Genomic DNA, 19,134 nt, shown 5'->3' with positions numbered 1-19,134 from the left:
GTATCAAAATCCACTCCATTGTTGCTATCCTTGAGATTTAGACAACTAGCTAGTGGGTTTTAATTAAGTAGAGCATTAACTTGTGTTCCATTGCTGCTGACATTTAGATTTCAGGGTCGTAGTTTAGGACATTGTATCTGAAAGGAGCAGCAACCTTTGTAACATTTTTGTGGATACTTTTTCCTCTCAAAGGGTATCAAAATCCACTCCATTGTTGCTATCCTTGAGATTTAGACAACTAGCTAGTGGGTTTTAATTAAGAAGAGCATTAACTTGTGTTCCATTGCTGCTGACATTTAGATTTCAGGGTCCTAGTTTAGGACATTGTATCTGATAGGAGCAGCAACCTTTGTAACATTTTTGTGGATACTTTTTCCTCTCAAAGGGTATCAAAATCCACTCCATTGTTGCTATCCTTGAGATTTAGACAACTAGCTAGTGGGTTTGAATTGGATAATTAACTTGTGTACCCTCTGTTATAGACTGATGCCTACACAAAGGGTATCATGAGTCATTCCATTGCTTCAGACATTAAGAAGCAATCTCAAGATGTGTGTCTCATAGGAGCAGCAATTAATGTACCATTTTTGAGAATACTGTTGCCTTTCAAAGGGCATCAAGTTTCATTCACTTGTTGCTGACGTTAAGATTAAGGGTTTCTAGCTAAAGAGCTGGTAAATGACTAGAACACTTACTTGTGTACCATTTTCTGGAGCATGACATGAGTCCTTCCATTTATGCTTTCGTTTTAATTTGAGAGTCCAAGCTCAGAATGTTGTACCTGATAGGAGCAGCAACTGGCATACTATTTTTGGTGGAGAAGGTTGCCTCTCAGAGGCTATCAATATCTACTTCATCGTTGCTATCCTTGAGTTTTGGGGGTCTAGTTAAGGAGGTTCTAATTAGTTAGAGGATGAACTTGTGTACTGTTTGTTAGAGATTGGTGCCTCCACAAAGGGTATCATCAGTCATTCCATTGCTGCTGACATTTAGATTTCAGGGTCCTAGTTTAGGACATTGTATCTGATAGGAGCAGCAACCTTTGTAACATTTTTGTGGATACTTTTTCCTCTCAAAGGGTATCAAAATCCACTCCATTGTTGCTATCCTTGAGATTTAGACAACTAGCTAGTGGGTTTTAATTAGAGAATTAACTTGTGTACCCTCTATTAAAGACTGATGCCTACACAAAGGGTATCATGAGTCATTCCATTGCTTCAGACATTAAGAAGCAATCTCAAGATGTGTGTCTCATAGGAGCAGCAACTAATGTACCATTTTTGAGAATACTGTTGCCTTTCAAAGGGCATCAAGTTTCATTCAGTTGTTGCTGACGTTAAGATTAAGGGTTTCTAGCTAAAGAGCTGGTAAATGACTAGAACACTTACTTGTGTACCATTTTTTGGAGCATGACATGAGTCCTTCCATTTATGCTTACATTTTAATTTGAGAGTCCAAGCTCAGAATGTTGTACCTGATAGGAGCAGCAACTGGCATACTATTTTTGGTGGAGAAGGTTGCCTCTCAGAGGCTATCAATATCTACTCCATCGTTGCTATCCTTGAGTTTTGGGGGTCTAGTTAAGGAGGTTCTAATTAGTTAGAGCATGAACTTGTGTACTGTTTGTTAGAGATTGGTGCCTCCACAAAGGGTATCATCAGTCATTCCATTGCTGCTGACATTTAGATTTCAGGGTCCTAGTTTAGGACATTGTATCTGATAGGAGCAGCAACCTTTGTAACATTTTTGTGGATACTTTTTCCTCTCAAAGGGTATCAAAATCCACTCCATTGTTGCTATCCTTGAGATTTAGACAACTAGCCAGTGGGTTTTAATTAATTAGAGCATTAACTTGTGTTCCATTGCTGCTGACATTTAGATTTCAGGGTCCTAGTTTAGGACATTGTATCTGATAGGAGCAGCAACCTTTGTAACATTTTTGTGGATACTTTTTCCTCTCAAAGGGTATCAAAATCCACTCCATTGTTGCTATCCTTGAGATTTAGACAACTAGCCAGTGGGTTTTAATTAATTAGAGCATTAACTTGTGTTCCATTGCTGCTGACGTTTAGATTTCAGGGTCCTAGTTTAGGACATTGTATCTGATAGGAGCAGCAACCTTTGTAACATTTTTGTGGATACTTTTTCCTCTCAAAGGGTATCAAAATCCACTCCATTGTTGCTATCCTTGAGATTTAGACAACTAGCTAGTGGGTTTTAATTAGAGCATTAACTTGTGTACCCTATGTTAAAGACTGATGCCTCCACAAAGGGTATCATGAGTCATTCCATTGCTTCAGACATTAAGAAGCAATCTCAAGATGTGTGTCTCATAGGAGCAGCAATTAATGTACCATTTTTGAGAATACTGTTGCCTTTCAAAGGGCATCAAGTTTCATTCACTTGTTGCTGATGTTAAGATTAAGGGTTTCTAGCTAAAGAGCTGGTAAATGACTAGAACACTTACTTGTGTACCATTTTCTGGAGCATGACATGAGTCCTTCCATTTATGCTTACGTTTTAATTTGAGAGTCCAAGCTCAGAATGTTGTACCTGATAGGAGCAGCAACTGGCATACTATTTTTGGTGGAGAAGGTTGCCTCTCAGAGGCTATCAATATCTACTTCATCGTTGCTATCCTTGAGTTTTGGGGGTCTAGTTAAGGAGGTTCTAATTAGTTAGAGCATGAACTTGTGTACTGTTTGTTAGAGATCTGTGGCTCCACAAAGGGTATCATAAGTTATTCCATTGCTTCCAACATTGAGATTTGATAGCTGTAGCAAATTTGGTTCTAATTGATAAATTAGAACTTGTATGTAGTTTATTAGAGACAAATGCCTCATCAAAAGGTGTCATGATTGATTCCATCGCTGCTAACCTTGTGATTTGAAGGTCTTACTTCAGGAGGATAAATCTGATATGAGTAACAACTCTTGATTGTTTTTGTAAGACTATTGCCGCTTTAAGACCTTGAGATTTATTGGTGTAGCTAAGTAGGGTCTATTTAATTAGAGCATTAACTAAAGTACCATATGTTTAAGTATGGTGCCTCTGACAAGGGTATCAACATTGTTTGCTAACCTTGAGATTCAGGAGTCTAGCTAACAATGTTCTAATTAATTAGAGGATTGACTCATGTACCATTTTTTAAAGACTAGTGCCTCTGCCAAACATCCTTTCTATTTATGCTTACCTTGCAATTTGAGGGTTCTAGCTCAAGGAGATTGTAGCTGATTAGATTGACATGTACCATTTGTGCCTCTGCAAAAGATCCATTCCATGGTTGCTGACCTTGTGAGTTGGTGGTTATGTCACAAGGTTGTAAATGATTATAACAGTGTAGACAAATCTTTTGCAAAGGGTCTCAACATTTCTTCCATTATTGTTTCTTTTGGTGGGGGTGCAGATGGTAAGTAAGGGAACATAAACTTGTCAAATAATTCCATTCTGTTAAAACATAGATTGTAAGTTCCTGCGGGAACAGGCCCCTTTATTTCTCTTGTAGCTGTATGTCAATTGCTGTATTGTACTTGTCATTATCTGTAAAATTTTCAGCTTCTCCCAAATCTAAAGTATAATAATAATAATAATTTGAAAGAAACACACTGTTAAAGGTAATTTTAATTGAAGAACAATTAAGGGCATTTTACATTTTCCTACTTAAGCCCAGAGGGAAGGGCAGTCCTTTTTGCCATGGTTCCCCAGAGGTTTCCTCCATAATGGGGGTTTTTCCTCTCCTGAGTGCTGAAGGATGACTCTTTGTGAGTCCAGATGTAGCCCTTATTTTGGCCATATTTCTCACTGTCATGTTGTCTCTTAACTTCCTAATGTTCTTATCCGGAAACTGCAAAATGTTTCTTATTCTGTTTAATTTTTCTAAATAAATGTGAAGTTTCTAAATCTATATTGTCTAATGTTGGTTTTATTCGTCTCATTTACTCAGTTTGTTTACATTAAAAAGGGAGGTTATTTTGTGTATTGAGATTTTGGAATCAGGTGATTTTGATCATTATGGGATTTAATTTATAGGATACAAAAATAATCAAGATAGTGTTTGAGAAAAACACAAATAAAACAGTTTTTGAGAAGACAAAGAGTAGAAGAGGTATGAGCAAAGTTTAGAAAAGGACATTGCCCTGCTGTATGCTTACCTGAGAAAGACAGCAGTCCTCTGGCTGTTGTAGAACTACAAAGCTCATAATCTCAGATGACCATATGCATGCTTCTCTTCCTTTAAGATACTGACTGAACTCAAGGAAATCATTGTCCCATTAAAGCTGGAGAGCCACTATTTTTCTATCTATTTGCCATGTGCCACTTCTCACATTGTTTATTTCAGTTAACAATGAGTTATTAATCATAGTTATTAAACAGTAAAAACATCAATCATGTTCTATGTTATCGCACAAAAAGTGTGCCCAAAAACCTATATTGATGGTATAGAACCCACTGCAGGAGACTGTCTCGTTACCAAGGCAGTCTGTAGGAACCAATTAGCAACCACCTATGTCATTCAATCACTGTGATTGGCCGATAAATGTATACTGCATGGCACACTGTTTGTCTCTCTGCCTCCATATTCTGTCTTTTCTGAACACCATTTAGTGATACATTGAGTTCCACTGAGAATAAAGGGAACCTGATTACTGATAATTCTGTACAATGTTTTTTCATTGCACCCTGACTGATTTTATTCTAAGCACCATTGCTGCCACTCACAAGATGGCACTGCCAACTGAACAGCTAATGACTTCACAAGGGTCTGTCCATGTACTGAATTCAACCACACAGTCAATGGAGCCCAGCTCACTAATCACAAGTGATCCGTAAAATCATAATAATAATAATAAAATAGTTTAAAAAATGTGTAACATGTAAAAATAATTTGCCACGGATGTCAGCATCAGGAGAACCATCCAGTTTCACAAATCTTTTTCCAAATATACATGCAGATATGAGCAAGTACTAAAATTAGCACTATATCTTCACAAACATTATCACATGGAAAGAGTTTTAAAAAATGGTGTTGTAAATGCCCATGGAGTGTGTAGTTTAAAAAAAAAATATGATTTGATGGGGTAGATTGACTTGGCCAGGTTGAAAGATCTCCTAAAAATAGGACATGGCACATGTCTGGAATGCGCACTACTCTAGAGCTGAAACAACGAATCGATAAAATCGATAATAATCGATAACGGAAATCATCGATAACGATTTCCGTTATCGATGAATCGAGTGATCGATTCGTCGTTGGAGCACTAGGCTCCTTTTACTTACCTCCGCCAGCGTTCCCCGCTTCTGCTCCACGCTCTGCAGTCTCCGCCTTCTTCAAGCTACGTGACGACGGATGTGACGCGCGCCTACTATCAAGTTGGAAGTGGAACAAGTTCGTAGCGGAGGTAAGTACTCTTTATGTCTATTGTCTGTGCGAATGTTTATGTGCGAGACTGGGTGCGCGGCAGAGTGTGTGTGTGTGTGTGTGTGTGTGTGTGTGTGTGTGTGTGTGTGTGCGCGCGTGCGGCAGAGTGTGTGTGTGGGTGCGCGGCAGAGTGAGTGGGGGGGTGCGCTGCACAGTGAGTGGGGGGGGGTGCGCTGCACAGTGGGGGGTCCGCGGCACAGGGGGTGGGGGGTCCGCGGCACAGGGGGTGGGGGGGCAGGGGATGCAGGGCAGGATGTGAGTGCAGGGCAGAGTGGGGCCAGGAGACTGGATGCAGGTCAGAGTGGGGGTGGGAGGGCAGGGTGGCAGACTGGGTGCAGAGCAGAGTGGGGGTTGGGATGCAGGGCAGGGTGTGAGACTGGGTGCAGAGTAGAGTGGGGGTGGGGGGGCAGGGCAGGGTGTGAGACTGGGTGCAGAGCAGAGTGGGGATGCAGGGCAGGCTGTGAGACTGGGTGCAGGGCAGAGTGGGTGCAGGGCAGAGTGGGTGCAGGGCAGAGTGTGAGTGTGGGGGCAGGGCAGAATGTGGGGGCAGGGCTGGGTGCAGGGCAGAGTTGGAGACTGGGTGCAGGGGCACAGTGCAAAGTGCTGGGTGCAAAGTGCCAGTGCTGGGTGCAAAGTGCCAGGGCTGGGTGCAAAGTGCTGGGTGCAAAGTGCCAGGGCTGGGGCAAAGTGCTGGGCGCAAAGTGCTGAGTGCTGGGTACAAAGTGCTGGGTACAAAGTGCTGGGTGCAAAGTGCCAGGGCTGGGTGCAAAGTGCAAAGTGCTGGTGCAAAGTGCTGAATGCTGGGTGCAAAGTGCTGGATGCAAAGTGCCAGGGCTGGGGCAAAGTGCTGGGGGCAAAGTGCTGGGTGCAAAGTGCCAGGGCTGGGTGCAAAGTGCTGGGTGCAAAGTGCAAAGTGCTGGGGCAAAGTTTCTTGAACAGTAATAGTCCACCTCTTTTCAGAATGTTTGGGGTTATTTTGTTTCATAAATATTGTGTTTGGGTTCTTGTACTTTGAAAATATTGTTTTTTATTACATCATAACAAAATAAGAATGTTAATGTAAATTTTAAGTTGTTTTTTAACATCCAGTTCATTAAATTCTTTTAAATAAACGAAAAATTTGCATATTGTTTTTTTTATCCGATTAATCGATTAATCGAAAAAATAATCGGCCGATTAATCGATTATTAAAATAATCGTTAGTTGCAGCCCTACACTACTCCAAGCAGGCACGTGACTTATTTTGGCGGTAAGAGGGTCTAAATTACTATCTGTCTTCACTAGACTGGAAAATAATAATTAAATGCCCCGCTTACACACCTCCCACTCTGATATAAAGATAGGTAATGCTGCCACCAAACCTGGTTAAAACGCTCAACTTACTTTTTAATCTACTGTCCCCAAATAGTTTATATATCCAAACATGCAGATTAGCCAAGCATCTAAGAAGACTACGGATTATTAACCCCTTAATGACAAATGATCAAAATGCATTGTTTTCAATGGGTTTAGGGACCGCCCATTGTCCTTAAGGGGTTAAATAACTCTCTTCAAGGCAAATGTGGTTCTTATACCAGACAAAGGCAGGAACTTAATAAATGAATGATTTATTATGAAATAAAAAATATTTACAGTACATACAAACAATTATATTAACAATTTAGTCACACCAAGCAGATAAAAATAAAAGGGAGAACAGTTAATAGAAATCCTACTTACAGAAGTACTTTATTCTATTCCCGGAGGAGCTTTTGGCAAGAATAATGGCGATTTATTGCAAAATTAGATCTTGGCCACCAAAATAAGGACACCTTAATATCGAAGTACAGGATACTTTATACCTGTTGACTGCAGGTCAGATGTCAGGGCTGCAGTCCGCAGAAGAGTAGGAGGGGCTACGAGATTGGGCCACTTATTCGACACCTAGCAAAGGGTTTTTCTATCCAGTTACAGCATATAAAGGTTATATTTTTTCAGATCCAGACTTGTCAGAAATCCCTCTTTCCATAATGACCTTCCTTGGTCAGTCTGTGATCTAACACTGCAGACTTCAGTTTATCTATTAAATGATTGGAGGTAACCCAACCTTGTCTGATGTCATTCTGCTAGGAAAAATGTGGGCACCTCATATATAAATATGAGGACCCCAGATCCCTAGATCTAGATTTAATCTTTTAAATATAACCTTTAGTAGAAAAGGGGCTGAGTTTGTAACGCCTTTGTTTGTTGGAGGGTTCTTTGCAGGGTCAAAACGGTGCCTTTCTGGCTAGGAGAGGTGTCACATTTCCCAACTTGGAATGGTTTAGGCAAAAGGACTCCCATAATAACACAAAGATACTAATGAATTGGAGTAAACCTCATTTACGGTTGATTGGGTTCACTCCACATCTTATTTAAACTCTGTTAACTCTCGCCACTCCACCCTCGTACCATTTCTGCCTGAAAGGGTAACCGCTCCATGTATCTACTACACACATATTGGCTAAACACTAGATTCACAATAAACTAAGTCTAATGGGCCTGGCAGCACAGACTGATGTTGAAATTCAAAAAAAAATGCAAACCTTGTCAAGATGAACACAAATTGGGCTGTTTTTTGACAGTAACATATACCAGGAGCTGTAAATTCATACCTAAATGTGTGGGGGGGGGGCACAAAAACTACTGCAAATGTTGAGAAAGGCTGGTGATAAAATGTGTGCATGGAAAGAAGGAAAATATCAGTATTTGAAATACCCTGGGGTGTTTAGTTTTCAAAAATATATAATATATGATATGTAATGTTTGTGGTATAATGTGTATACAATGTGTGTGGATGCACAAAATGACAAAGAAGGAAATTATAAACAGTAACACAGCAAAAACGTTAAAACAGCCTTTGCCCAAAAGTGTACAGTCAGCAATACAAAGGAAGGCTGATATTCAAACAACATAAAAGTTCCAAGAGGGCAAGGTAACGGGTCAAGCTGTACAAGCTTTGTTAAAGAGACGGGCATTCGTTTTCTTTTTGGATTTATGGGGTGGGGGGTGGGGTGACTTGCACTTAAATTAGCCAGACAATGCCGGCTCTGTGGGGATAAGTGGTAAAAATTGCCTGGAACCTCATCTCAAACCGTCTTAATTATGGGTATCATATGTACATTGACAACTATTACTGAAGTGTCCCTTTACTCGGAAATATTTGCTTGGAACCGTGGCCTGTGGGACTGAACAAAAACAACTGCCTCCAAAGGTAAGCCACAGAGAAGTTGTAGGGTCTGCTGGAAAATAAAATAACATGTGGAAGGACAGTAGCTTTTACTGCCCCTCTCGCCCATCGTTGTATCGGAAGTTGCTTTCAAAACTACAACCCACAGTGCTATTTATTTGGTGATCACAAGGACCAACAATGACTCCCTAACAAGCCCGGGTTATCCAGTTGCAATTTGTTAGCTGCAATAAATTACCTGTACCTGAGCTTTACGTCTTTAATGTCAACAAAGTCCCAGGAATAAACATCTGCTGCCGATCTAAGAGATAGAATTACCCCAAAAACTTTGCCTGAAAAGTCCTCGGATATGCAATAAAGTCTCTATATTCCTCCTGGAATAAAATTTGGCAGTTTTCAAAATAATATAAAAAATATTTCAATAATTTCCATTATAATAATAATTTTCCAATAATATTCCATTTTCCAATAATTTAATTGTTGTGGTATCTTTACTCCACAATTGTACATCAGGTTTGTTATGTTTCCTTCTGCGTGATGATTATACCTAAAAATATGCAGATTTAAAATATAAAAGGTTTCCTGGACCTGAGAGCAAGTTGGCAACCCCAAAAAATAATCTATACACAAAGGTGGGGAACTGCTTCAATGAATGGTAATATAAACAATGGGCGGGGATAGCAAATTACCCATACCGCCATATCCCACTATTGTGTGACTGCCCGATGGATACGGGCGACCGTACGCTCCAAAACTGTAATAACGTTACTCGCAGCCACACATATCCTGCTGATCTCTGCACAAATGTTATTTGGTGACCTTCAAGTGCCAGAGCCAGTTGGTCATCCTCAGACCTGTTTAGAGTCAGGTCCTTTAGTTTTTTTAATCCTGCTCCCGCTGATTTTGTGACCATTACCGCCCGCTTCCACAATGTGCGCGTTCCACTCCCGCCCGCTCCCGCAACATATGTGTCCAATCCCACCCGCTCCCGCAACATATGTGTCCGATTCCGCCCGCTCCCGCAACATATGTGGTCAATCACACCCACCCCCTTACCTGTACTGCAGATTTTCTGTGCAGTCCCGCAAGGCTGCCTTCATGTTGCTCCCTTACAGCATCTCTTCTCTTGTTCCACCCAGGAGCTGAGCAGAGTCATGTGACATGGCGTAAAATCACGTGACTCCGCTGGCTTCCTTTTGCGGAACAAGAGAATAGATGTTGTGAGGGAGCAACGCGAAGGCAGCCTTGCGGGAGTGCGCAGGATTACTGAGACCCGCAGGTACAGTGTCTGACCGTCCGCAGCGCCCGAAAGACCACCCGAGTTTTTTGGTGGGTCCCGCAGAACCCGCATCCCAATGCAGTCCTCCACTTTAGTCTGCTGTTTGTAGTTATTCACCAACAGAAGGCTTGTCAGGAGAGTTGTGGTTTCAGCTCCTTGATTTCACGAACTTCCCTCTGATACATTGTGAAACGCCTTTATTTATGTAAATGTTTCTTTAATACCCCCCCTCTGTTTTCTATATTGAGCCCCCGTGTTATTTCCTGATAGATCCCTCAGTCTGCTCAATATTCAGCCCTAGGCTGTAGACGATTGTATAGAGTCTATATACAGGTACTCGGTATATTTCATAAGATATTGGAATACTTCAACAAGTTTGTTTAAGGTTTTATTCTGAAAACCCATGACCTTTAAGTAAAGATCAGTATATACATTGCAGACCATTTACAAACACACATGCAGAAGCGCATTAATAAGTATAATGGAGGTTTGTTAAATGCATGTTCCAGCAACATTGTATCACTTTTGTTCTTCTAATGCTTGTCTTTTTTCTTCTTTCCTCCCTGTAAGATATTTAGAAAGAAAAAGAAATACTTAACATCAGAAATTCATATAAATATAAATCACACAAAATAAGTGACAAGTGAGGTCTTAAAAGCTTTTGTTACTTTATATGTATTTCTATTTTAGCGTAATAAAGTGTATCAACTGACTAAAGGCTTCATTTTCTTTTGGAATAATACAGCTATATCATTTTTTTTCTTACTGCATGACTTTACTTCTATGTTGACCCAAATATTATGTCACGTTGCCGCTCTGTCATAGGAGTCCCGGCACATTGCGCAGACGTCCACCAGCTGACAGAGACAAGGATCCAGGTCCCCTGTAGCGCTGCAGGGATCTGGATCTTACTCTTATTTGAGGTTGGATTATAAAACAAGGGGTATTTTTCAGAGCATTTCCCTTTAATCGCTTTAATCTTATTTCCCATTAAGACATACTTGCCAGGGGCTGGTAATTGACTCTAAAAAATGAAAAATATACAATATACAAAAATCTTTATGTATTAGTTATTGGCAGGGCTGGATTAAGATCATCATGGGCCTGGTGCTGAGGATTTTGGTGGGCCTTTTTTATAGAAATAAAATCAATAGACAGAAGCTTAACTCCTCAGCATCCATGTGTACTGGATAAGATGACATCAGTGCTAGGCAGATAATATAGGATATAATCTAATGTGATGGGATTGGGAGTACATCAGTACACTAAAAAAGTCATCATACACAGGGTGCCTGAAGTCACTAATCAATTTTAATAAAATATGCAGATTGAAATAGAGTAAATAACACAATAACTTTACTTCTCCTCTCACTGATTTTTGGGCCTGAAAAGGTTTGTCCTTTGAAGTGATCTACAAAGGAGGGTGCTTTATCTCTGAAATGGTAAAAATTAAATAGTTAAATTTATTTCTACAGTGCCAGGAAACAGATGACCAAACACACACACCAGGACAGGCTCTGCCACATCAACAACCAAACATCAGGATGGGCTCTGCCACATTGACACCCAAAAACACACACACCAGGACATGTTCTGCCACACCGACAAACACACCAGGACAGGCTCTGCCACACCAACACCCAGACATATACACCAGGACAGGCTCTGGCACATCGACACCCAAACACACACACCAGGACAGGCTGTGCCACACTGACACACACACACACCAGGACAGGCTCTGCCACACCAACACCCAAACACACACACCAGGACATTGACACCCAAACACACACACACCAGGACAGGCTCTGCCGCACTGACACACACACCAGGACAGCCTCTTCCACATCGACACCCAAACACAGGAAAGGCTCTGCCAAACTAACACCCAAACACACACACACACCTGGACAGGCTCTGTCACACATCTGGATGGGCTAAGCTACAACAATAAAAACAATGTTTTTTTCCCACAATTCTTTGTCGTTGACCCCCCTTTTGTGTTTTTGCCCCCAGCCAGCCCCTCCTTTTAGTATTGATTTAAGTAATGGCCCCAGCTGCCCCCTTGTGTATTGATGCCGCCAGCACAGATAAAATGATGCCCCATACAGCAGGTTTGGTCAGCAATATGTAAAAATTATATGTGTCCTGGAAAACAAGGCAAATTTGGTCACCCTAATGACCCCACACCCTTGCTGAATTTTCTAAAATGAGAAAATGTGTAAAAAAGTTACTTGGTGCCATTTAATGGAGTACAGGAGGAATGAGATTATTTAAAAGTTCAATTATTGAAGGTAACATAAAGTTTTATTAGGCTGGTCAGTAAGAGCAAAATTTAAAGAAAACACTGTGATACTCCGCAGAAGTGGCCAGAATAGTAAAAAACAAGAAGCATTTAGTAAATACAAAGAAAAGCAAAGTTAGGAAGACAGACAGATCTATAAGATTAGGCAGAAAGAAGAAAAGCATGTTATAAGAGCTGCCAGAGCACATGCAGAAGAGAGAATTGCTCTGTTAATAAAAAGTGCCACGGCTTCTTTGGTGGAGCACTGGAAGGTCATGTGATGCCTGCGCTCTGTCATAGAAGCCACTGGCTGCCAGAGAGAAGGATTCAAGTCCCCTGCAGCGCTGCGGGGAATATGGATCTTAGTCTTGTAGTCAGATCTCTATTTGAGGTTTGATTATAACGAATAAAAGACGAGGGATATTTTTCAGACCATTTACTCTGAAAAAACTAGAGAAAATACGGTATTTACCTAATTTCTTCAATTTCTCCTTTCTTGTCATATTTACATGTTAATATAAAACAATTTATAAACACAAAATGCAGCTTTTAAATCATTATTTTATTTATTGAAGGTAAAGAGTTCATCAAAACCTTTTTTACTCATGTGAAAAAATAATGCCATTACTGGTTGCCATCCTTTGCGCAAAAAGTGCAATCAAACATTTGCAATAAATAGCAATATTATTGCTTAATTCAGCCACATTGGAAGGTTTTCGAGCATTACCTACGGATTTAAGTCAGGACTTTGACTTGGTAGCACCGAACCTTCATTTTGTTTATTTTGAGCCATTAAGAGGTGGACTTGCTTATGTGCTTCGGATCATGGTCCTGCTGCATAACCAACTGCGCTTGTGCTTTAGGTCACAAACTGATGACTGGACATTCTCCTTCAGGCGTCATCAATTATGGGAAGTCGCCCAGGTCCTGAAACAGCAAAGCAGTCCCAGGCCACCACACTACCACCACCACCACCGTGTTAGACTGTTGGTATGATGTTATGGAATGCTGTGTTAAGATTTACTTCAGATTTACCAGGAAGCATGTCTTTCAAAAAAATTCCACTTTAGACTCATCAGTCCACAGAATATTATCCCAAAAGTCTTGAGGATCATCAAGATGTATTTTGGCAAATGTCAGACAAGAGTTTGTGTTCTTTTTGTTCGTTTTCTCCATTTGTAGATAATGGCTCTCACAGTGCTTTGCTGGAGTCCCAGAGCCTTAGAAATTGCTTTGGATGATTTCCAGACTGATAGATGTCAATGACTTTGTTTCTTCTTTGCTCTTGAGTTTCTTCAGATCGTGGCATCATGTGCTGCTTTCTGAGATCTTTAAGCCTACATCACTTTGCAAAAAACTTTCTATTTAATTGATATTTAGATTCAGCAGGGCTGGGAGTAATCATGTCTGGGGGTGTCTAGTGAAATTAAACCCAATTATCATTTAAATTTGGTTAATTAATTGATTCAATAAGTAAGGGGGCAATTACTTTTTCACATAGTGCCAGGTTGAGTAGGATAGCTTATTTTCCTCCCATACATAAAATCTTCATTTGAAAACTGCATTTTGTGTTTTACTGAAGTTGACTTTATTTAATATTAAAATTAGTTTGATGATCTGAAACATTTCAATGTGACAAATGTGCAAAAGCCAGAAAAAATGGGAAAGAGTGGAAATACTTTTTCACAGTACAATGTATATGTACGCATATTTATTTTTTACTACGTGTTTGTGCATCTATGTTACGCTTTACAGTATAATAAAAGGGGAGGTACAATAAGTGGAGTCATATAATATGTGACGTTGTCTAAAGACAAGGGTACGGTGAGTATTAGTCCCTGTCCCATCATTAGCTGTCCCACTGTGCCAGTCCCTCCACTAGCTCTGCATACCCTCTGAAACTAAATTTAAAATATGGCCCTTTACCTATAGCTTGCTCTGACTCTTTCTCCTGGCTCACATTGTATTGATGACATCAGATGTATCTCAACATTTCAACATTTCAACATTTCAATCTTATGCCCCCTGAGCAAGAGGTAAGTTATGAATTTGGTTCCTACTGTTTGTGATTTTCGTATGTCTCCTGGTAAGGTAAACCTGCAGTATTTCAATGGCTATATCCCAATCATACCAAAACTTAACGTTACCTTCACATTCGCTATTGTGCCACATGAATCAATGGATGCAGCTTTTAGAGGAGCTATGAGGGTAGCGGCGTCTGGACTGGACGACTTCAAGTAATGAGAGACCTCGTCTAACAGCTCTTCAGGAGATGAAGGCCCCCGGAAAACCGAGATCTTCAAGCAGCTAAATGGAGGAAAATTTAGCCAGTGTTTAATATGTTGCGCCTACAACATAATTACATTGAATGTTACATGTGTCGATATTCAACGTACTCTACTCAATATACTTTTGTAACTAAATATACATACAGTTTTGAAATAATTCTTGAATGATAATAAATTATTATTAATTGTTGCTATGGCAATAGAATTGTTTAATTCCCAATGTTTGTAGTCCATTATGGCTACGGTTCTCAATGCCAATGTAGAGTTCTTCTGTGTATGACCAGGCATGAAGGGGTTTTTTTGTGGCCCCTAGTGGGTGGGGGTCCAACCTACTTATACATTGCGGGTATTTTCTTACATTACATTGGGACCTACTTTCATTGGAGGACACCATATTTTCTGGAGTGACAGCTGGAATTCTCCTGGTCCAGGCAGGGCTGTAGCAAGGGTGAGGCGAGTGAGCCACTCGCCTTGGGCGCACCTGCGAGGGGGCGCACAGCTGCCCGATCAGAAGCTGCAGGTCTGCTTGGGGAGATCACGGACAGTAGCTTTTCTATTTGGGAGGGGGCGACCGGAAAGGCCCCCTCCCCTGTGCCGGTCTTCAGGGGACTGCACGATTGTGCTCTCTCCATCCAGCCCTGCTCATCAGGCGCCCCCGTGGGCAGTGCGCACCCAGGCACCATCAGCACTGGTCTGGGGTGGAGGTGTCCGATGAGCAGGGCTGGTTGGGGATATCACAATCCCCCTCAAACCGGCCCAACATTTGACAGACCTCACGCTCCCTATTCAGACCTCGTCTTCCGTTCTCCCTAACCACTATGCGACGGCAAATGATGCAGAGCTCCGGGATATGATGTCAAGCAGAGGCCTGGAGTGACAGACCTCGAGCTCCCACCACAGGATGGAAGATAGAAGATGATGGAAGATGAGAAAAGTAATAGATGGGAGAAAGGGCTGTGTATAGATGTGTGTTTGTAAGCTGGTGTGTGTGTGTGAGGGCTGTGTATATGTGTGTGTGTTTGTAAGCTGGTGTGTGTGTAAGTGCTGTGTATGTGTGTGTGTTTGTAACCTGGTGTGTGTGTATGGGCAGTGTGTGTGTATGTGTATGGGCAATATGTGTGTGTGTGTATGAGCAGTGTGTGTGTATGAGCAGTGTGTGTGGGCAGTGTGTGTGTGGGCAGTGTGTGTGTGTGTATGGGTAGCGTGTGTGTGTATGGGCAGCATGTGTGTGTATGGGCAGCATGTGTGTGTATGGGCAGCATGTGTGTGTCTGTGTGAATAGGCAGTGTGTGTGTGTATGGGCAGCGTGTGTGTGTGTATGGGCAGTGTAGGTATTTCTGTGTTTGTAAAGCTGGTGTGTGTGCGTGTGTAAGGGCAGTGTAGGTATTTGTATGTTTATAAGCTGGTGTATGTGTATATACATATTAATGGGCAGGTGTGTGTGTGTGAGGGCAGTCGCGTGTAAGGGCAGTGTATGTGTGTGTTTATGGGCAGTCGTGTGTAAGGGCAGTGTATGCATATATGTGTGTTTATGGGCAGTTGTGTATAAGGGCAGTGTATGCGTATATGCGTGATAATGAACAGGTGTGTGTAAAGGCAACGTGTATGTGTGTTTGTGTGTTTATGGACAGGTGCGTGTAAGGGCAGTGTAAATTAAACAACCTCTGTAAAAAAAAAAAAATAGCTGGGGGGTGCAATTTTTCATTGTTGCCTCGGGTGCAAAAGGGCCTAGCTCCGGCTCTTGGTCCAGGTGCCACAGAAGGGCACCATCTGTCACCCAGAAATGTGGAAGTAGGTCTGATCGCCCATACTACATGTAGCACTATATGTGTCTCGTAGACAGAACCCAGTGACTCCCTCTTGGATGTTCGGGAAAGTGTCACCAGACTGCATTGAAGTATTCAGTAGCTACCAACAGCACTCAGGTTAAAGATCTCGTTAATTACTTATCGTTAAATGCTGCTTATTACTCAAACCGTGTCATAAGCATTCAAACAAAGAAAAGGAATCCCAGCACTCCAAACAGCTTCCAGTCTCTAGGACACTTTATTAAGCGAAAACAAACAAAAGCAACGTTTCGGCCAAACAGGGCCTTTGTCAAGCTGTCATAAGCAGACACACAGCGTTCACAGGTGCTCCTCGATCCACCCAGAACTGGTTTACGTTCCTCCTACTCCACAGGTAGCTATGATTTTAGATAATCTGCTATTGGACAGAACATAAAAAAAACATGGCAAACATTCGTAAATCTAAATATGTCAGCGTCCGCAGAGCAGGGTGAGAGACAAGGAACGTTCCCTCTCTCACCCAAACGTCCAATTTTGCACCAAAGAATGAATGAGCCCCATAATTCTTGTAAGAGCCTAGCTGGGAACTCTTAAGGTTTGACCCGGAGTCCGTGGTTTGTTGCCCAAATATCAGCGTCTCCGGATGAAGGAGTAAAATCTCCAGATCACACTGTCTGGAACTGACTCTGTCCTATTCTACACTGCTGTGATCATACATAAGACCCCTACTTGGTGCTTTTGATACCAGTATGTTATGGATGATATCCCTGCTTGAATGCAGGTGACTCAGTTAAGCACATCTTTAAAAAAATGACAAGTCTTACAATTTGGCAAATCACTCCAAAGAATCTTCTTGATGTGCTATTAAAGGGTTAATACCTAAATAGTTGCAGTCAGCTGACTAAAGAAGATCTCCAAGGTATGCCTAACTGGCACTGATGTCACGTCTGATGGTTCAACTGACCTGAGGCTATCAGAGATGAGTCCAGTCTTGGACATGCGCCTCTACTTCCGTCATTCCCCCTCTCCATCTAAGAAGGTTCTGCACTTTAATGCATTGCTGGGCTCTGGGCAGACATTTCAACACCTGAAAGACCCTCTAAGCCCAGTCTAATGGTAGAACAAATAGTACAAATATTTTAAGTAACAAAAAAGGTTTTTACGTTCCATTCTCAGGATGGCATCCTACATAGACACGTAACAGTGCGACGGCGGCAGGCACCTAACACGCTGCCACCAGCGTATGTATGATGGCGCTATATACAACAATAAATAATAATAATAATCATACAACAGGCCATTAAAATACAGAAGCGCATTGATAATGATCACTGTCCACAATTTTACAGAAACTCAATATGCGCTGGCTATGGATGAGTTAATCCCGGTATATAATAGCAATGATCATATATAATGTGATATATGATCTACTCTTATATCATCATGAGGATCACATATAGACATTTAAATGCCCCCCATGGGACCTCCTACAGAAACTCACCCATCGCAACTCCTCTGGAGGCCACTTTTGCTGCCTCTTCGTGGTCCTGGAGTGAGAGCAAATCGCGCAGGTCGCTTCTCACCCTGTTCAGTCTGGTTTCGCTCTGCAGGCACTTCTCCAGCAAGTTGCATAAAAGGGTGTTACATTTCAGCTCCTGGGCACCCCTGGGCTTCAGCTTCTGCTTGCAAATGTGGCACCTGTCCACTGCTGGCCCCCGCAAGCACCTTTTGCAGAAAGAGTGGCCGCATCTTACAGTTACAGGGTCCCAGAGGGCCTGCTGGCAGGAGGGGCAGTTAAAGACATCCATGGGTCACAGGAGGGTAACACTCCACCCCGCTTGGCACGCAGTGGATCCGGACTCCGGCGGAGACAAAGTGGGAAGAAGAAGAAGCACAAAGAGCCCCTGACATAACATGTGCGGCAACATTACATAAAGTGTGTGCTCACGTGACCGGCAGGGGTGGCCTCCCATTGGCTGTCTCTGGGCTGCCCTCCCTTGTTGTGAAACAGCCCATGTTGTTGGTTTCATAAGGGCTGCGATGAGGAGGGGGGCAGGCGCAGGCGCACGCTGTTAACATGTGTGTAGGGAACAGTGGCGACTCTAGAAACAATATTTAAGGGGGGCAAACAAGATACCACAGTCAAACTGGGGGGGCATTAATAATTTCCACCATTAAATCATACCACTGAAAAAACACACACTGCTGATCTCAGCACTGAAGGTATATATCAAATAAACAGAATCAGACATACAAGTCCTGTATTTGCAGGTATACAATAATAATATATGAAACGTAGCATCGCAGGTATAGATCAACTGAATAAGACATATTAACCCTGTATTTCCAAGTACACAAAAATAATGTATGGAAACATAGCATAGCAGATATGGATCTACAGAATAACACAAAAACCCATCTTTGCAGGTAAAGATCAATTGGAATTCACATAAAAACAGGGCATTAAAGGTATATTTAAAACCCCCTAAATTACAGGCATAGATCACAGGTTGCACACCCCAAAGCCAGCCCTGGCGTCTACACTGCCCACATAGAACCCGACTAGCACCCAGATAACACACATAAGATTTGCAATCTTTGTCCCCAAACAGCCCAGCACAAGTCAACTTTGTCCCCAAACAGTCCGGCCAGTGCCATCTTTGTCCCATATACACCCTGCCTGTGCCATCTTGGTCCCCAAGGCTCAAACCTCCTGCTAGTGCCATCTTTGCCCTTCCACAATTATACATCTATGATACACAAACACATTTACAGTCACTCACTAATTCACACTTTAATTCAGACAACTCATCCACACATTAACTCATGCTCTCCCTCATTCACTCAATGCATCCACACATTAACT

General features: G+C 41.9%; 1 protein-coding gene across 2 annotated transcripts; it reads right to left on the bottom strand.

Annotated features, from left to right (window-relative positions):
• Positions 1-10,281: 10,281 nt before the first annotated feature.
• Positions 10,282-18,088, bottom strand: LOC128503532 (LON peptidase N-terminal domain and RING finger protein 2-like). 2 transcript variants are annotated; one of them, XR_008355255.1, is made up of 2 exons: positions 14,341-14,495; positions 10,282-10,469 (listed from the first exon to the last, which is right to left on the bottom strand). XR_008355255.1 is itself a non-coding variant. In XM_053473649.1 (2 exons), exons 1-2 carry the CDS (start codon positions 18,074-18,076, stop codon positions 10,426-10,428), a joined length of 351 nt encoding a protein of 116 aa, XP_053329624.1. In that variant the 5' UTR covers positions 18,077-18,088; the 3' UTR covers positions 10,282-10,425. The 2 variants fall into 2 exon arrangements, 1 of the variants encoding a protein (XP_053329624.1); XM_053473649.1 differs by lacking the exon at positions 14,341-14,495 and adding an exon at positions 17,770-18,088.
• Positions 18,089-19,134: the final 1,046 nt, after the last annotated feature.

This window comes from Spea bombifrons, chromosome 8 (assembly GCF_027358695.1).
Source record: "Spea bombifrons isolate aSpeBom1 chromosome 8, aSpeBom1.2.pri, whole genome shotgun sequence".
NCBI lineage: Eukaryota > Metazoa > Chordata > Amphibia > Anura > Pelobatidae > Spea > Spea bombifrons.
This window is presented reverse-complemented; position numbering and strand designations above follow the sequence as displayed.

Excerpts from the sequence above, each read along its gene's own strand:
- LOC128503532 (XM_053473649.1), bottom strand. The coding sequence starts at position 18,076 with ATGGATGTCTTTAACTGCCCCTCCTGCCAGCAGGCCCTCTGGGACCCT. Across the intron at positions 10,470-17,769 it reads CTCCAGAGGAGTTGCGATGG|GGAGGAAAGAAGAAAAAAGA; the intron begins GTGAGTTTCTGT and ends AATATCTTACAG.